The sequence below is a fragment of the Salvelinus alpinus genome, chromosome 35, assembly GCF_045679555.1.
Source record: "Salvelinus alpinus chromosome 35, SLU_Salpinus.1, whole genome shotgun sequence".
Classification (NCBI taxonomy): Eukaryota; Metazoa; Chordata; class Actinopteri; order Salmoniformes; family Salmonidae; genus Salvelinus; species Salvelinus alpinus.
In genome coordinates this window covers 5,549,194-5,566,133 of record NC_092120.1, presented here as the reverse complement: position 1 = coordinate 5,566,133, position 16,940 = coordinate 5,549,194, and the positions used below count along the sequence as shown (strand labels likewise).

The 16,940-nt window shown below is 44.7% G+C and overlaps 1 protein-coding gene across 10 annotated transcripts in view; it reads left to right on the top strand.

Moving 5' to 3' along the window:
- LOC139564713 (adhesion G protein-coupled receptor B1-like) overlaps positions 1–16,940 on the top strand; it is a 147,560-nt gene that overhangs the window by 105,029 nt on the left and 25,591 nt on the right. For all 10 annotated transcript variants that reach the window (XM_071384493.1, XM_071384490.1, XM_071384497.1 and 7 more), the window contains 10 exons: positions 92–256; positions 4,101–4,202; positions 5,952–6,058; positions 6,437–6,631; positions 6,829–6,897; positions 7,413–7,521; positions 9,276–9,419; positions 11,687–11,762; positions 13,866–13,968; positions 14,313–14,356. In XM_071384493.1, the coding sequence (XP_071240594.1) occupies positions 92–256; positions 4,101–4,202; positions 5,952–6,058; positions 6,437–6,631; positions 6,829–6,897; positions 7,413–7,521; positions 9,276–9,419; positions 11,687–11,762; positions 13,866–13,968; positions 14,313–14,356 (1,114 nt within the window). The remainder of the gene's footprint in view (positions 1–91; positions 257–4,100; positions 4,203–5,951; positions 6,059–6,436; positions 6,632–6,828; positions 6,898–7,412; positions 7,522–9,275; positions 9,420–11,686; positions 11,763–13,865; positions 13,969–14,312; positions 14,357–16,940) is intronic.

Genomic DNA, 16,940 nt, shown 5'->3' with positions numbered 1-16,940 from the left:
GTGTAGAAGTTGCCCACAGGTACAGATCTAGGATCAGTTTACTATTCGCTAATCCTGATCTTAACCATTAGAGCTGTGTTCTGTGTCTTAGTGGAGGGGAAGTGGCATCCTTGGACATCATGGGTGGGCTGCACCAAGACATGTGGCGGGGGGAGCCAACAGAGACAGAGGATTTGCTATGGGCCCTTCTTTGGGGGTGAAAATTGTCCTGGAGATCGAGAGGAGGTGCGACACTGCAATGAGAAGCGGTGTCCAGGTGAGTAGTCAGAACACATTAATGGAAAGGTGTGCTCTTAATCAATCAATCAATGAAATGTATTTATAAAGCCCTCTTTACATCAGCTGATGTCATCTGCAATCTGTAATTTTTTATTATACTATACGTCCTGTATCTCATATTTACTTTTGCTTCATATCTTGGGTTGTTCCACGAAGTGAGTGCCTTTTGCATCCCTTTTGATAATTTAAGTAGAAATTGTGCACCAATATTGCCTTTAAAAAACTGTTATATTATAACTGGAATGCTGAGTTGCTACATCCATTTTTATACTTATAAATTAATGATACAGTATTTACCAATTGATTCTTGAAGAATATAGCTTATAAATGCCTCATGAGCTTAGTTCAACTGTCATACTGTACCCCATCAGAACCCAAAATACAAGCAGGTTTTACTATAATGTTTGTAAACAATGTACATGTAAGTAAACACGGTATAGCCTCAAAACATGGTTTAAAGTATCATTTTGATGTTATGGATGATCAGTCCTTGCAATCATAACTCTGTTATTGAATTTGAGAGTGGTTACATTTCTCCAGGCCTATCCCTCAACTTTTTACCAGAACACAGGAGAGGTGACAGCTTTGTTATTGTTTCAATTAAGGATTCTAGCTTTAAATGAAGTCCCCTTTAATATAGACCAGATGTAGAATTCAATAAATCTGATTTTGAATATGAAAAAGTCTTGCTAAAATACAAAAATGCAGCATTTTGACACGTCCTCCGTCAACCCTCCGTCCTATGTTAAATTGTATGCCTTGGCAGCAGCTAATAGAAATCCATAAAAAAATACAAATACAAACCCTGTGTCACTTCTAGGAAGATTTTAACCCACTTAATCCCAGAATGTCTCCAAGTTTCACCATCATTGTAAAGACCTAGTTATTTTGTTGCTTTGATTAAGTAATTTCTGAAGATTATTATTTATTTCATGTGATTAGTGACCCTCATTTTAAGGTCGACCTTGTTACATGAACTGAACTCTCATTTTAATTTAGTGAAGCTCTTCTTTTAAAATATACATTTTTCAATATAGACATTGAACATCTTATAATCAAATCATAGTGTAAAAGAAGGTGAGCTGGTTTAACTATATTTGGCAATTTTCTGGTGTTTTGTGGCGGAAAACTGAGTGGGTCGAGGATAACGCGTCAACCCTGATACTGTCACGCCCTGACTGTCAGGACCCAGTTACGAACTCGGGTCTCCGGTGTGAGAAACAGTCACTTAGCAAACTGAGCCACTAATAGTCGGCAGAACCCAGAAGATGAGGCAGACACAGCAGTACTTGAGACGGTGTTTTAATAAAGTAAAAAGGAAGTTCTTCAGGCAAAAATATAAATCCACAACGTCAAAAGTAATTCCAAGAGAAAAAGGTAATCCTCCAAGTCAAAAGGTAAATCCACAAGGTGGTAGGTACAGCAGGGAAAAAACCTCAAAAGAATAATCAAAAATAAATAAACAAGAACAAAAACAGAGTACCACAAGAGAGTCCAACAGCACAGCATCGCTGGGGCTGGGTGCTAACATTCAAACACAGAGCAAAGAACTGAGGAAAACTAAGGGTTTAAATACATTCAAGGGAAACGAGGCACAGGTGCAAATAATAACTGGAAACAAGGGAAAAACAAAAGGCTCAAAAAAGCCAAAACCGGAACAATCCTGGCCAAATCCTGACACTGACCTGAGATATCTCTGTTTTCTTTATATTTTGTGGTGGCCTGATATGGTTCCCAATCAGAGGCAGCTGTTTATCATTGTCTCTGATTGGGGATCATATTTAGGTAGCCATTTTCCCTTTGGTGTTCGTGGGTACTTGTCTATGTGTAGTTGAGTGTTAGCACTCGTTTTGTATAGCTTCACGTGTCGTTTTGTTATTTTGGATAGTTTGTTCAGTGTTCATTCTTATTATAATAAAGAATGTACGCATACCACGCTGTGCCTTGGTCCGATTCATACGACGAACGTGACAGATACCCATAGATAGTCTCGTAGCGTTGACTATCATAAAATGTGAAGACTTATATTATCAAATCAATTCTCTATGTGTAATTATTCCTTACGTGATTAAACTAATCATGTAACTTTAATTAACTAGGAAGTCGGAGCACCACGGGAAAATATTTAAACAGTATTTATTTCCCGAATTAACTCTTTGGATGTTTTCATATCTTATCAATTACAGTCACTTATTAATGTATTATAACCTCATCAGTCTCTTTACTGAACGTGCAAACCCTTGGGTATCTGCACGAACCCTAGCATAAATCATGAATTAGCAATATACAAATTGGCTTAATTATTTATTTGCTAAATAATACATCTTATCAATTACAGAATTACAAACACACACACAATTGTTCATACATTGGTTACTGACATGATAGAAAAATCCCTAGTGGGCTAAGCCGATATGACAGCTTGGTAGACAAAGGAAAAGGGTGGGGACAGTTCAAGAGCGGGATACTCAGAGTGGAGACACTACATACATACAGTTGAATACTTCATCGTAAATATAGACATTTAGCACCCTAACAACCGCACATTTGGATTTTAGATATGCAATTTACATATTTACGAGTGTATGCCTTTGTTGTCTCTCTCTGTGATCGCTGGTCCGTCTGCTGGATAGTCAGTCAACAGAAAGCCTCTGGTTTGTCCACCAAAGATCAAAGTCTGTCGTAGATGTCAGTTGTTATAATGGATACGTCAGAGTACAATTCGGAAATGTTCTTAGATCGGATGCGTTTACCAGACTAAAGTATTTAATCAGCTGCAGCCTGAATAATTGTTATTTAGTTTGTAGATTTCTTAGCCATTTCAATGTGGGAATGATCTCCACGTTCTCTAGTCTTGTCTTTTGGTAGAATTGCCAAGAATTTCAATATGTAGCGACAGCTTCCATGTTTTCTGGTCTGATGTACATTTTATCACGAGCGGTTTTGTATTCTGTGGAAGATGGGGCGGTTCCGTGACGCATGACATAATGTCTGGGCTCACGGTTGCGTGGCCACTGACTAGTTAAAACTTTATATCTAAACAAGTATCTCGTTTAGAAGGCCAACATCACATTACATCTTCTCACAAATAGTTTCATATTCAGTCATATATTTTATACAACCATCAGATGCAAACCCCATAATTGAGAAGTGTACACAATCAAAGCCACAGTAATGTGTGTTTCCTGTCCTTCATGAGATCACCAAATGAAACAACCTTGACATGACTGTCCCTTAAGTGTCCACGGACCACTCCAACATTCGCAAAAATAGAAATATTGTTTAATTCTCCAATTTTGGGGATTAGGAGTTTTGGCAAGAATAATGTCTTTGTTCTCCATAGGCTCTCTCCCTCAATACTCCATGGCAGTGAAGAGAGTTTCTACCAGGAATTTATGACTGTTGTAAAACCTGGAGTGGGAGAGAGAGTAAGAGAGGGGGGAAGCCACGATATACACACAAAAGGGCCACGTCGTGACAATAGACAGGCTAGAATCTTTTTTTGTGAAGCTTGCATTTAATTGCCACTCCCTGTTGCACACAACAAGCTTCCATTCCTCCTGTCACAAGGGGATTCATGGCTGATTTAAGAGGAAACCCTGTTACTTTATTTGGCACTTACTATTCTTTACTTTATTTAACCTCTTGAGATGGGAAACCGTGAACATGTGCTCTTTATGACAGAATGTACACGTTTTGTGAAATCAAACGTTTTTTTTTTTTACCAAGTTACACTTCTGAAAAGGCACTGAATCTGTGGAACGACCCATTTGACACTCAGATTGGTGGAATACTGACGTTTGCTTTTGGTTTTGGTGCAGAACCTCATGAGATCTGTGCAGAGGAGAACTTCTCCAACGTAGTGTGGAAAATGACTCCAGCAGGGGACACAGCGGCCGTACGCTGCCCTCCCAATGCCAATGGTGAGCTACCTCCCTTTTACCCTGAGACATACAGTGCATTCAGAAAGTATTCAGACCCCTTGACTTTTTCCACATATTGTTACATTACAGCATATTTCTAAAATAGATAAAAAAAATTGTTTCCCTCATCAATCTACGCACAATACCCCATAATTAAAAGCTAAAACAAGTTTTTATAGATTTTTGCAAATTTATAAAAACAACAACTGAAATATCACATTTACATAAGTATTTAGACCCAATACTCAGTACTTTGTTGAAGCACCTATGGCATTGACTACAGCCTCGAGACTTCTTAGGTATGACGCTACAAGCTTGGCACACCTATATTTGTCGAATTTCTCCCATTCTTCTCGACAGATCCTCTGAAGCTCTGTCAGGTTGGATGGGAAAAGCTATTTTCAGGTCACTCCAGAGATGTTCGATCGGGTTCAAGTCCAGGCTCTGGCTGGGTCACTCAAGGACATTCAGAGACTTGTCCCGAAGTCACTCCTGTGTTGTCTCTACTGTGTGCATAGGGTCTTTATCCTGTTGGAAGGTGAACCTTCGCCCCAATCTGAGGTGCTGAGCGCTTGGTGCTCTCTGTACTTTGCTTCGTTCATCTTTCCCTCGATCCTGACTAGTCTCCCAGTCCCTGTCGCTGAAAGACATCCCTACAGCATGATGCTGCCACCACCATTCTTCACTGTAGGGATGGTGCCAGGTTTCCTCCAGACGTGATGCTTGGCATTCAGGCCAAAGATTTCTAGGTGCTGTTTGGAAAACTCCAAGCGGGCTGTCATGTGCCTTTTACTGAGGAGCTGGTTCTGTCTGGCCACTCTACCATAAAGACCTGATTGGTGGAGTTCTGCAGTGAAGGTTGTCCTTCTAGAAGGTACTCCCATCTCCACAGAGGAACTGTGGAGCTCTGTCAGAGTGACCATTGGGTTCTTTGTCAACTCCCTGACCAAGGCCTTTCTCCCCTGATTGCTCAGTTTGGCTGGGTGGCCAGCTCTCTGAAGAGTCTTGGTGGTTCCAAACTTCTTCCATTTAAGAATGATGGAGATCCACTGTGGTCTTGTCGACCTTCAATGCTGCAGAAATTTCTGTGCCTCCACACAATCCTGTCTCCGGGCTCCACGGACAATTCCTTCAACCTCATGGGTTGTTTTTTGCTCTGACATCCACTGTCAACTGTGGGACCTTATATAGACATGTGTGTGCCTTTGAAAAACATGTCCAATCAATTGAATTTACCACAGGTGGACTCCAATCAAGTTGTAGAAACATCTTAAGGATGATCAATGAAAATATAATTAATCTGAGCTCAATTTTGAGTCTCATAGCAAAGGGTCTGAATACTTACTGTTTGTAAATAAGGTATTGCTGTTTGTTTTTTATATACATTTGTAAAACATTCTAAAACATGTTTTTGTTTGTCGTTGTGGGGTACTGTGTGGAAATTGTGGGAAAATTGTGGGAAAAAAATATGGAATTAATTTTCGAAAAAGGCTGTAACTTAACAAAATGTGGAAAAGAGAAGGGGTCTGAATACTTTCCGGATACACTGTAGCTGTAGACTCCAATTGCTTCAGACGTTAGACGCCATATGAGTCTACAGCCATGTCTCAGAGCAAACCCTTACTAACCTTCCCTATCTACACCTAGCCAGAGGGATATCCATAAGACATGCCTGGCTTAGGATGGGTTATGCCTCTGGGATCTCACGGCTCTAGTGATGTTAACTCCCCAGTCTGTGTCCCCATCCAGGGCTGATCCTGAGACGGTGCACTCTGGATGATGAGGGAATAGCCTACTGGGAGAACCCCACTTATATGAAGTGTATCTCCAATGACTACCGCAGCATCCAAACACTGGTGAGTACCAGAGAGATGATCAACGATTGAAAATGTACTCTTGTATATCTGAAAACAGAAGCTACAAAGTACCCATAGGATGCCATTTGAGATATGCTGCCTGCTCAGTTCAATACATCTCACTGGGCACAGATGTCAATTCAATGTCTTTTCCACATTGGTGCAAGGTAATTTCTTTGAAATGACGTGGAAACAATGTTGATTCAACCAGTGTGTGACCAGTGGGATGTTACTAACAAACCATAAATGGTCAAGACCAAATTAAGAAGACAGACAGGAAATGTATGTTAGTTTTACTAACAAGTGAGTTGATCAGAAGATCACCTCTATGCAATGGTGATGTTTTCTGAGTGCTTCACTCATACCTTTCCTCCCCAGACTAGGGAACACCTGTCCAAGGCCCAGCGGGGGCTTGTGGGGGATGGAGTTTCAGAGGTGATGACCAAGCTCAGGGTGACGTCCAGCGATGGGACCAGCTACAGTGGAGACTTGCTGGCCATAGTGGACGTACTGAAGAACATGACAGAGATCTTCAGAAGGGCCTACAACAGCCCCAGCAATGCAGACATGAGAGTAAGAGGAGGGAGCATGTGTTTGAATTGGAAGTCATTAGGTCATTAGGTTTGGGTCAGGGCTACATTTAAAATTGACTGGTGTTAAAGAAATGGCTGGAGTGAATGTTTGTAGTAGGTCAATTGATGGCTAATGTTGTAGAGTAATGTCTCATGGCCTCTTCGCTCCCTTTCTCTTCCTTCTCTACTGGATTACAGAACTTTGTCCAGTCAGTCAGTAACCTGCTGATGGAGGAGAACAGAGAGAGATGGGAAGAAGCACAACTGGTGAGTTGGTCTCTTTCTCTTCTTCTCACAGACTCACTGGCGCTTCTTTATGCACACACATGAGCTAGCATGCATGGTCACAGTTTGTGCTCCTTCTTGATGTGTGTCGGCCATGTGTTGTACAGAGATCATTTCAATGACTATTCTCTGGTGCCTTTGTGTCTAGCTGTTGGCATCATAGTGACATCATGCCAGTCTCCCGGGAGATATATGGATGGTGTGTGATGCATATGAACAGTGGGTGTCTGTTTGGTGTTCGCTCCATGAATCATCAGTTCTCTTGTCTCCTTTCTCTCTCTTTCTCTTTCTCTCTCTGTCTTTCTCTCTCGCTCCCTTTCTCTCTCTCTCTCCCTCCCTCTTGCTCTCTATCATCTATCTCTTTCTCATCTCTCCTCTCTCTTCTCTCTCTCTCTCTCTCTCTCTCTCTCTCTCTCTCTCTCTCTCTCTCTCTCTCTCTCTCTCTCTCTCTCTCTCTCTCTCTCTCGCTTTGTCTTCCCCTTTTCTCTCTCTCTTAGTTGGGTCCTAACATCAAGGAGCTGTTCCGGTTGGTGGAAGACTTTGTGGACGTCTACGGTCTTAGGATGAAAGACTTCCAGGACATGGTCGAGGTCACGGATAACTTAGGTAAGCTTTTTCCTTTGACGTCAGTCTCTTTGGCTATGAATGAAAATATTGCTTCCTCTGTCCTTGTGTCCTCAATTCTTCTCAAATTGCATGTCCTGAATTCCTCCAAAGCTCATTGGAGGAGGAGGTCTGAGGGAGGGACTTTGGATCCTCTCCTCCAATGCGCTTTGACAGGAATTGTAGAAACAAGGACGGAGAAAGTAAGGATTCGATGGCTTGTAATGTGTTCAGACAGCTGCGCCTTTGTTCGTTCAATGTGGACTTTTTTTATTGAACTATTCGGTTTTTTCCAAGTTAATACTAGGTCTTTAGGCCATGGTGGAAAAGCAGAGATAACCACATTGGCAGTATTCCAGAGTTGTATAATCTGAATTGGATATGCACCCAGCCAGGACACTAGGGGATCTCATCTGTTAGCGTTGTGTCTGGTGTGTGTGGATCTCACTGGTTCAGTCAGTTCAGTCTCTCTATGTCTTTTGGAATCAGAACAGAGGGTGTGAGCAATGAGGTCTAAATATTGCCATTCCCCCTGGGTACCACCCACAAACCAAACAGGGCTATAGAACAGACATCCTGGGCTGTTCCCACAGGGCACACACTGGTTGAATCAACGTTGTTTACACGGCATTTCAACCCATGTGAAATAGATGTTGAATTGATGTCTGTGCCCAGTGGGTTGTGTCTCAAGAGAGCCTAAAATCACACTCACAATCTGCTCAGTTCCAGACCAGTGACTGTGAACTTCTGCTTACACATACACAAACACACGCGTGCAGGCACATGCTCTTGCGCACACACACACATACACACAAACACAGTGACTGTGAACTCCTCTGTTTCACGCAGCATATAATATTTATAAAACTAACAGCATCCCACCGGCAGGCGCTTGGCTTCTAGCTGACCTGCAGATGAACATGGCACAGTGTGTACAGGGAGGTCTGTAGCTGGCGTGTCTGGGGAGGAGTGGAGGAGTGGAGGGGTGGAGGGGTGGAGGGGCCTGCCGTAAGGTGCTGTTTCTAGCGCTGCCCAGCCCGCTGCCCGCCTCGCTGTCTGCACTGCAGCCGAACCTCCACCCAAACCCACCGCCACACCGCTCCTAGTTACTGACATCACACTCCCTGAGTCCCACACATATCACACACAGAGAGAGAGAGAGAGAGAGGGAGAGAGGGAGAGAGGGAGAGAGGGAGAGAGAGGGAGAGAGAGAGAGAGAGAGAGAGAGAGAGAGAGAGAGAGAGAGAGAGAGAGAGAGAGAGAGAGAGAGAGAGAGAGAGAGAGAGAGAGAGAGAGAGAGAGAGAGAGAGAGAGAGAGAGAGAGAGAGAGAGAGAGAGAGATATAATTTAAATATGTACATAGTGAGAAAGAAGAGGCTGGCCTAACAAATGGCTAACACACATTATAAACTGGATGGTTCAAGCCCTGAATGCTAATTGGATGATGGTTCGAGCCCTGAATGCTAATTGGCAGTCATACCCGTATACCACGAGTACGACAAAACATTTATTTTTACTGCTCTAATTATGTTGGTAACCAGTTTATAATAGCATTAAGGCACCTCAGGGTTTGTGGTATATGGCCAAAATACCACAGCTAAGGGCTGTATCCAAGCATCCCGCGTTGCGTTGTACGTAAGAACAGACCATAGCCATAGTATATTGGCCATATACCACACCCCCTCGGGCCTTATTGATTAAGTAAGTGATGAGTCATGAGTTAATGTAGTGAATAAAATATAGCTCTCTCTCTCCAGTTCTGTCCATCCATAAGCGTCCGGTGGCGGGTAATGCAGACATCAGCTTCCCTATGAAGGGCTGGAAGGGGATGATGGACTGGGCCCGCAGCTCTGAGGACAGAGTTACTGTCTCCAAGAACATCCTCTCCACAGGAAAGCCAGGTGAGAGCACACACACACACACACACACACACACACACACACACACACACACACACACACACACACACACACACACACACACACACACACACACACACACACACACACACACACACACACACACACACACACACACACACACACACACACACACACACCCAAACAAAATATTCATACAGAATTTGCATATGGAATTGCACTTGACATTTGAGAGCCTCCAGACTCTCAGCATTGTGGAGACGTGGGGTTCCTCAGTCTCAGCCAATGAGATAGTTTTCTCTCTGTGACATAGATCATTACCACGGCTACCATGCTAATGAACCAGTCACTTGCTAATCAGAAGTCAACAGGAGCCAATCAGGGGCAATTAAAGCTAATCTCCTCCCCCACTGATAGAAGTGTCTCCATGGCGGCAACAGCACATCAACAGTCACTCAAGCCTCTCACCTGCTGCTCTATACTGGGCATGGCTCACAGGGGGCCATGCCCAGTTGCACTGATTGAAATGTTTTTCCTCAGCCGCCTCTCTGAAACTTATCAGAGCAGTAAAGATGGTGGACATGCATCGGAACGCACACACACACACACACACACACACACACACACACACACACACACACACACACACACACACACACACACACACACACACACACACACACACACACACATACACTCACACACACACACACACACACACACACACACACACACACACACACACACACACACACACACACACACACACACACACACACACACACACACACACACACACACTACAGTGCATTGTATAATTGCTAAATATCCCAATTTGTTGCCTCTCTACTGCTGTGATCATTCTGGCTGAACATATTGGCTAGCAGGCCCATGATATGTAGGGGAGTGCAAGATACTTTATGTCACACACACACACATGCATACACAAACCTTCCCTCTCCCTCGCCCGGTTCCTCCCTGATGCCCATGGGATCTCAGCTGCCTGGCCTGGAGCAGTATAGTACCCTCTGCATGCTGCCTGGCATACTTCTGTGCCCTCTCAGCACACATCCATACTGCCAGCCTGCCAGCCACAGCGTGTTGGAGTGTGAGAGAGAGCTGAGGTCCTTTAGATAGAGGAACAGATGGACTTTGTGGGTTTCTGTCTGTGACACTGCAGCAGGAGACCGCTTCAGGCCCTGTCCTTCTCTTCTGGTCTTCCGCCAAGCAGTTTAGTTTACCTGTGACACAGGTTGGACTAAATCTCATATTTTTCTGGTTTCTGGGTGTGTTTTCTGCCAGTGCAGTCTGCCATCACGGCAAGCCATGCCCAACCATGCTACCATGGCAACCCTTTTTGTCGCATGAAATACATTGTTGTGTGACAGTGGAAAATTATTCAATGTCATCTGGCCTTTTGCATTTGGCTGTGTGTGTGTGTGTGTGTGTGTGTGTGTGTGTGTGTGTGTGTGTGTGTGTGTGTGTGTGTGTGTGTGTGTGTGTGTGTGTGTGTGTGTGTGTGTGTGTGTGTGTGTGTGTGTGTGGGTGTGTGGGTGTGTGGGTGGGTGGGTGGGTGGGTGGGTGTGTAAGTGCATGCATGTCTAAACGATCATGTTTATTAGGTCTGTTTAAATGGCTATTTAGTGATTATGAGTAAGTCTGTATGTAAGTGTGTTTGTGTGTGAGTGATGATGCCGTGTGAGTGTCTGTTTATAGATGGGTAGTTATGTAGGCCAGCTGCAGAGGTACAGAGCCAAGAGGACAGGAGGGAGACTGGCTGACCTGTATTCTCTCTCCTGCTGTCCTTCAGCACAGACCACTAAGACTAGAGCTGCAGGTCATCACACACACACACACACCACTGACACACTAACACAAACACACGTCACTCCTCCATCTCTCCCCCTCTCTCCCTTTTCTATTGGATTCTGACTAACCTGTCTCTCTCTCTCTCTCTCTCTCTCTCTCTCTCTCTATCTCCCTAAATCTCTCTCTTTCTCCCTCTCTCTCTCTCTCTCTCTCTCTCTCTCTCTCTCTCTCTCTCTCTCTCTCTCTCTCTCTCTCTCTCCCTCTCTCTCGCTTTCTCTCTCTCTCTCTCCCTCTCCCTCTCCCTCTCTCTCGCTTTCTCTCTCTCTCTCTCCCTCTCTCTCTCTTTCAATTCAATTTCAATTTAAGGGGCTTTCTCTCTCTCTCTATTTCTTTCTCTCTCTCCCTCCATCTCTTTTGTGTCTGTTCATGTGTGTTGGTCTCTGTCTGAACGGTGGGAACATGTCTGTGTTGTTCTCCAGATACAGATGACTTGTCAGCGTTTGTCACCGGGATCGTTCTCTACAGAAACCTGGGCAGCATCCTATCTATACAGAGGTGAGAGGGTTTATTGACATCTCTACTTGCAATGCTTTCTCCAGGGATGCGTCAAAAGTAGTGTACTATAAAGGGAACGGGGTGCCATTTGGAATGCAGGACAGCACAGAACGCATCCCAGAAGCTCTTTTGATTGGTGGCTAATGGGCTTTGAATGCTACCACGTAGTTCCTTAGTCTCTTGTCTGTGTAAAAGGATGTTCGAAGGAGCTAGAATTAATGACATTTCAGAGAACTGCTTTATGCTAAGCACATGTATTCAAACACCATGTGTATTTGTGGGCTACAGCGTTCTCTCGTCCAGTGAGGAGTGTTCTCTCCGTTATGTTAATGTTACGTGCATGTATAATGAGATGGAGGAACATAGGCTAGCGTGGCCGAATCACACTCAACCCTCCCATATACTTCATTCACTGCAAATTGATGTGTTTTGTAGCCCTTTCCTGCCGTCAAATGACCTAGTGGCCTCATGGGTGGAATGTTATTAATATCTTTCATAATTTCATAATTAATAAACGTTATTTTCAAAAACACACCTAAAATCCGGTGTAATATTGGGATGCAAACTCACAAGTTAATAAATTTCAACTCTATATCTGACATGGTACAGGTGTCTCTTTTTAAGCCCCTAACCATGTATGTGAGGTGTATACTTTAGTTTCAAAGTAGATTTGTTTAACACTACCAAGAAACAGCCTGTGTGACCCTGATTTAGCCCACTGCAGTAAAAGGTTTTGTAACAGATGCCTCTTTCCATTCACCAAATTGCGGGTGCACAGTGCTCTGTTGAGGTTAGGAAGCTGGAATTATTTGTGAGTGGACAAACGTGCGCATTTGAAGTGATTGTTTGACAATCAGTTGAAAACATCATGGCTGGTTGTTTTTATGCCACATTAAAAGGTAATACATGTTAGAAGTGATATGACAGATCTTCACTAGGTCTAGAGCACAAGGCCCACAGAGATCATATACGAAATGAATAGGTATTCTATAGGCCTATGCAATTCTATGATTACACCACGGCTATAAAAAATGTATTGTGTGCGCGCTTGGGTGTCCCGTACCGGTAAGAAATGAATTCTACTTTCACCCCAGGGCGTGCATGTGGAAGCTCCTCTTCTATCTTGTCTTTTTCAGGGCCTAGTTAGTTATTTTTTCTTTCCTTTTTTCCCTCAGAATTTTTTTCCCCTTCAAGGAAATGTGATCAGTTTTAGACAGAGGCTGGCTGACATAAACGTTTACGTTGACTGATTGCGTTCTGAGAAGTGAGAAGGAGAAAGAGCGAGAGGGAGAGAGCGAGAGGGAGAGAGCGAGAGGGAGAGAGAGCGAGAGGGAGAGAGAGCGAGAGGGAGCGAGAGGGAGAGAGAGCGAGAGGGAGAGAGAGTGAGAGGGAAAGAGAGCGAGAGGGAGAGAGAGGGAGAGAGAGCGAGAGTGAGAGGGAAAGAGAGCGAGAGGGAGAGAGAGCGAGAGGGAGAAAGAGCGAGAGGGAAAGAGAGCGAGAGGGAGAGAGAGGGAGAGAAAGCGAGAGGGAGAGAGAGCGAGAGGGAGAGAGAGCGAGAGGGAGAGAGAGCGAGAGGGAAAGAGAGCGAGAGGGAGAGAGAGCGAGAGGGAGAGAGAGTGAGAGAGAGTGAGAGGGAGAGAGAGGGAGAGGGAGAGAGAGTGAGAGAGAGCGAGAGGGAGAGAGAGCGAGAGGGAGAGAGAGGGAGAGGGAGAGAGAGCGAGAACGAGAGCGAGCGAGAGGGAGAGAGAGTGAGAGGGAGAGAGAGAGAGAACGAGAGAGAGAAGTTGCGGATGAGAGAGAGTAGGGGGGAGGAGTTAGAGTGTGGGGGCTGTGAAACATTGTCTATTTGAAACGGGACATGGGTTAATTAAGTGCTGGGACATACAAGGGTGTCTTGAGGGACATGTATGCTGTGTTAGGGAGAGATGGGAACATGTGTTGTAGGGATGGGGCAGTATTACTGCAGGGAGGTTTGAGTTGGTTGAAGGGAACAGCGATTGACAACAATGACAATGATGTGTGGTTCTCATGTGATATGTCACCTGAAAATGTGAGTTGTCCTATGCTGGTGACACCACTCTGTCCCTCCCTCCCTCCCTCCAGAAACAGCACGGTGCTCAACTCCAAGGTGGTGTCTGTGACCATCAAGCCCACCCCAGGATCCCTCTCTACCCCGGTGGAGGTCCAGTTCTCACACCTTTACAATGTGAGTGACCTTTCACATCTGACCCTCTGACCTGTGCAGTGACCTCAGTAGTAATTGACCCCTGTAGTGTAACAGAGTAGGAAGGGCCTTGACAAATCATGTGTCTTATCCCATAAAAACACAGGGTACTGATATTTGAGAGCATTTTTTTTTTTAAAGACCATGCCTTTATCACTGAAAAGCACTTTTAGCACTTAGAAAAGCAAAAGACAAATCAATTTCATCATCCCCTCAAATGGAGGTGTTTGACAACATATGTAATCAGAGCAGCCCCCTCAGCACCCCTACTAACCGCGTCTATGCATATGTCAACCATGTGACCGTTTCTCTCTCGGTCTGATCAGGGCACCACAAACCAGACCTGCATCTCCTGGGACGAGAGTGACAGGTAAGGCCTTTGTCAATTTCCTTCTTTGGTGATTCACTCATGTGCCTGCTGGGTTGCCCCTTGACGCTGCCAGACTGCATTGTGGAGCCTGGGGGTGGAACTGCCTGAATCAACTGAATAATAGGACCCGTATGATCCCACCTGGCTCTGAAAACAGAAATAGAATTACTAGAATGGACAGCCCCATTCAAGTCAATTTACCATGATGGGTGGACTAGCGGCCAGGATGTAAAGTAAGAAGTGTACCCATATCCAGGAACTAAAGTAATAATATTTCTTTGGTGGACCCGCCTGGCTACCTGGCTCTGAAACATCTGCTGGTGTGGACCTTCACAGTGAGGGATAGAACTTTGGGAGACGGCTTCACATCACATCATCTCCCACTGTGACTGTGTGTGCCGTGGCTGTTCCCGCTCCACTGTTTTTCTTCTTGACGTAGTGCCCATGACACACACTGACCCTGTAGAAAGGTGCTGAGTTTGTCAGACAGTTCCGGAGCTCCTCTCTGTGGGTGACGGGAGATGGGACGGGGCTAACACTAACCCCCACGCTGCTAACACCGCACCGACAGTGATGCAGGATGTAGAAAATTAAAAGTGTCGCTCACAGCGTTCTCTCCTGGGCCCCCACGCAAACACGAACCAAGGCATCAACACAGAGGGATGAATGGAGAGTGCTTTGGGATCTACTGAGACAGACAAAGAGAGAGGAAGAGGGTATACATATGTGGAGAGAGAGAGAGAGAGAGAGAGAGAGAGAGAGAGAGAGTGAGCACAGCCTTGCCATTGAGAAAGGTAGACACAGGAAAACCTGGCTCCCTGTAGAGGAAAGGCTGTGCAACCACTGCACAATAGCAGAACCTGAGACGGAGCTGCATTTCCTGACAAAATGTCAAAAATATAAAACAATTAGAGAGTGTCATTTCCCCAAATTTGAAACTCTTATTCAAGGTTTCAAAGACCTCTCTGATGAGGATAGGCTACCCGTCCTGTTGGGGGAGGACGCAGAGAGCTGTGGGTTGGCAGCGCACTACATTGCTGCCTGCCATAAGTTGAGGGACAGTGTCTGACAAACCAATCAACCTGCACATGTCCTTTACTGTATGTTTATTGTTATTGTTGAATGTATGGTTATTTTGACCCTTGGTTATTGTTGTTACTGTTGTCCCGTTGACAATTTTGATTCTCATTTTTACATTGTAAACAAGCTTTGGCAATATGTACATTGTTACGTCATGCCAATAAAGCAAATTGAATTGAGAGAGAGAGAGAGAGAGAGAGAGAGAGAGAGAGAGAGAGAGAGAGAGAGAGAGAGAGAGAGAGAGAGAGAGAGAGAGAGAGAGAGAGAGAGAGAGAGAGAGAGAGAGAGAGAGAGAGAGAGAGAGAGAGAGAGAGAGAGAGAGAGAGAGAGAGAAGCTGTGTGCAAGTGAGAGAAAGAGAGAGAAGCTGTGTGCAAGTGAGAGAAAGAGAGAGAAGCTGTGTGCAAGTGAGAGAAAGAGAGAGAAGCTGTGTGCAAGTGAGAGAAAGAGAGAGAAGCTGTGTGCAAGTGAGAGAAAGAGAGAGAAGCTGTGTGCAAGTGAGAGAAAGAGAGAGAAGCTGTGTGCAAGTGAGAGAAAGAGAGAGAAGCTGTGTGCAAGTGAGAGAAAGAGAGAGAAGCTGTGTGCAAGTGAGAGAAAGAGAGAGAAGCTGTGTGCAAGTGAGAGAAAGAGAGAGAAGCTGTGTGCAAGTGAGAGAAAGAGAGAGTAGCTGTGTGCAAGTGAGAGAAAGAGCAAGAGAGCGGAGAAAGCACAATGTGCCCATGGGCCTTATTGCAATGCAGGTTGGACATTTGCATTTAGATAAGTGCGTATACTTATGTTACTGAGATGAGGCATAGAACAGAGCGATCTTTTGCCTTAAAAAAAGTTGAACCAGGTAAATATAGACCAAGAGAGAGAAAGAACGACCGAACAATGAGGGAAGAGGAGAGAGACAGGGTTGAGAGAAAGCAAGAGGGATGAGAGAGGATATAGGAAGATGGATAGAGGCAGAGCGAGAGAGAGGCAGAACAAAACTAAATCTAATCTAGCTTCACCCACCATGTTGGGGAGTGTGGGGAGAGAAGGGGGAGGCGAGGGAGGGGGAGGGGAGTGACATGTTCTAAGCAAAATGTAAATCCATCTTGGACAGCAGCTATGATTAATTAGTTAATTTTGGGGGGAGAAATTGAAATGTGAGGTGTCCTTGTCATGGTGGTGTCTTGTTGATAAGGGCTGTGAGAGAGAGAGGCAAGCGGGTGTGAGACAGGTGGTCTTCTCTCCTAGGGCTCTCACTTCGGTCTGGGGCGGGGGATCAATAACAACAGCAGTGTTGCAATCCTGGCTTGCAGGTTGGCATTTATTGTAATGAATCTTGCCCTGGAGGCAGCGCTGCAGAGAGGTCACTAGCTGGCACAACCACAAAGTTATAAAACCTGATTTCAAACCTAACCCTAAACTTAACTCTAACCTTAACCACACTGCTAACCCTAATGCCTACACCCTAACCTTATATTAAGACCCACCCCCCCAAAAAAAATATATATTATATATATATATATATATATA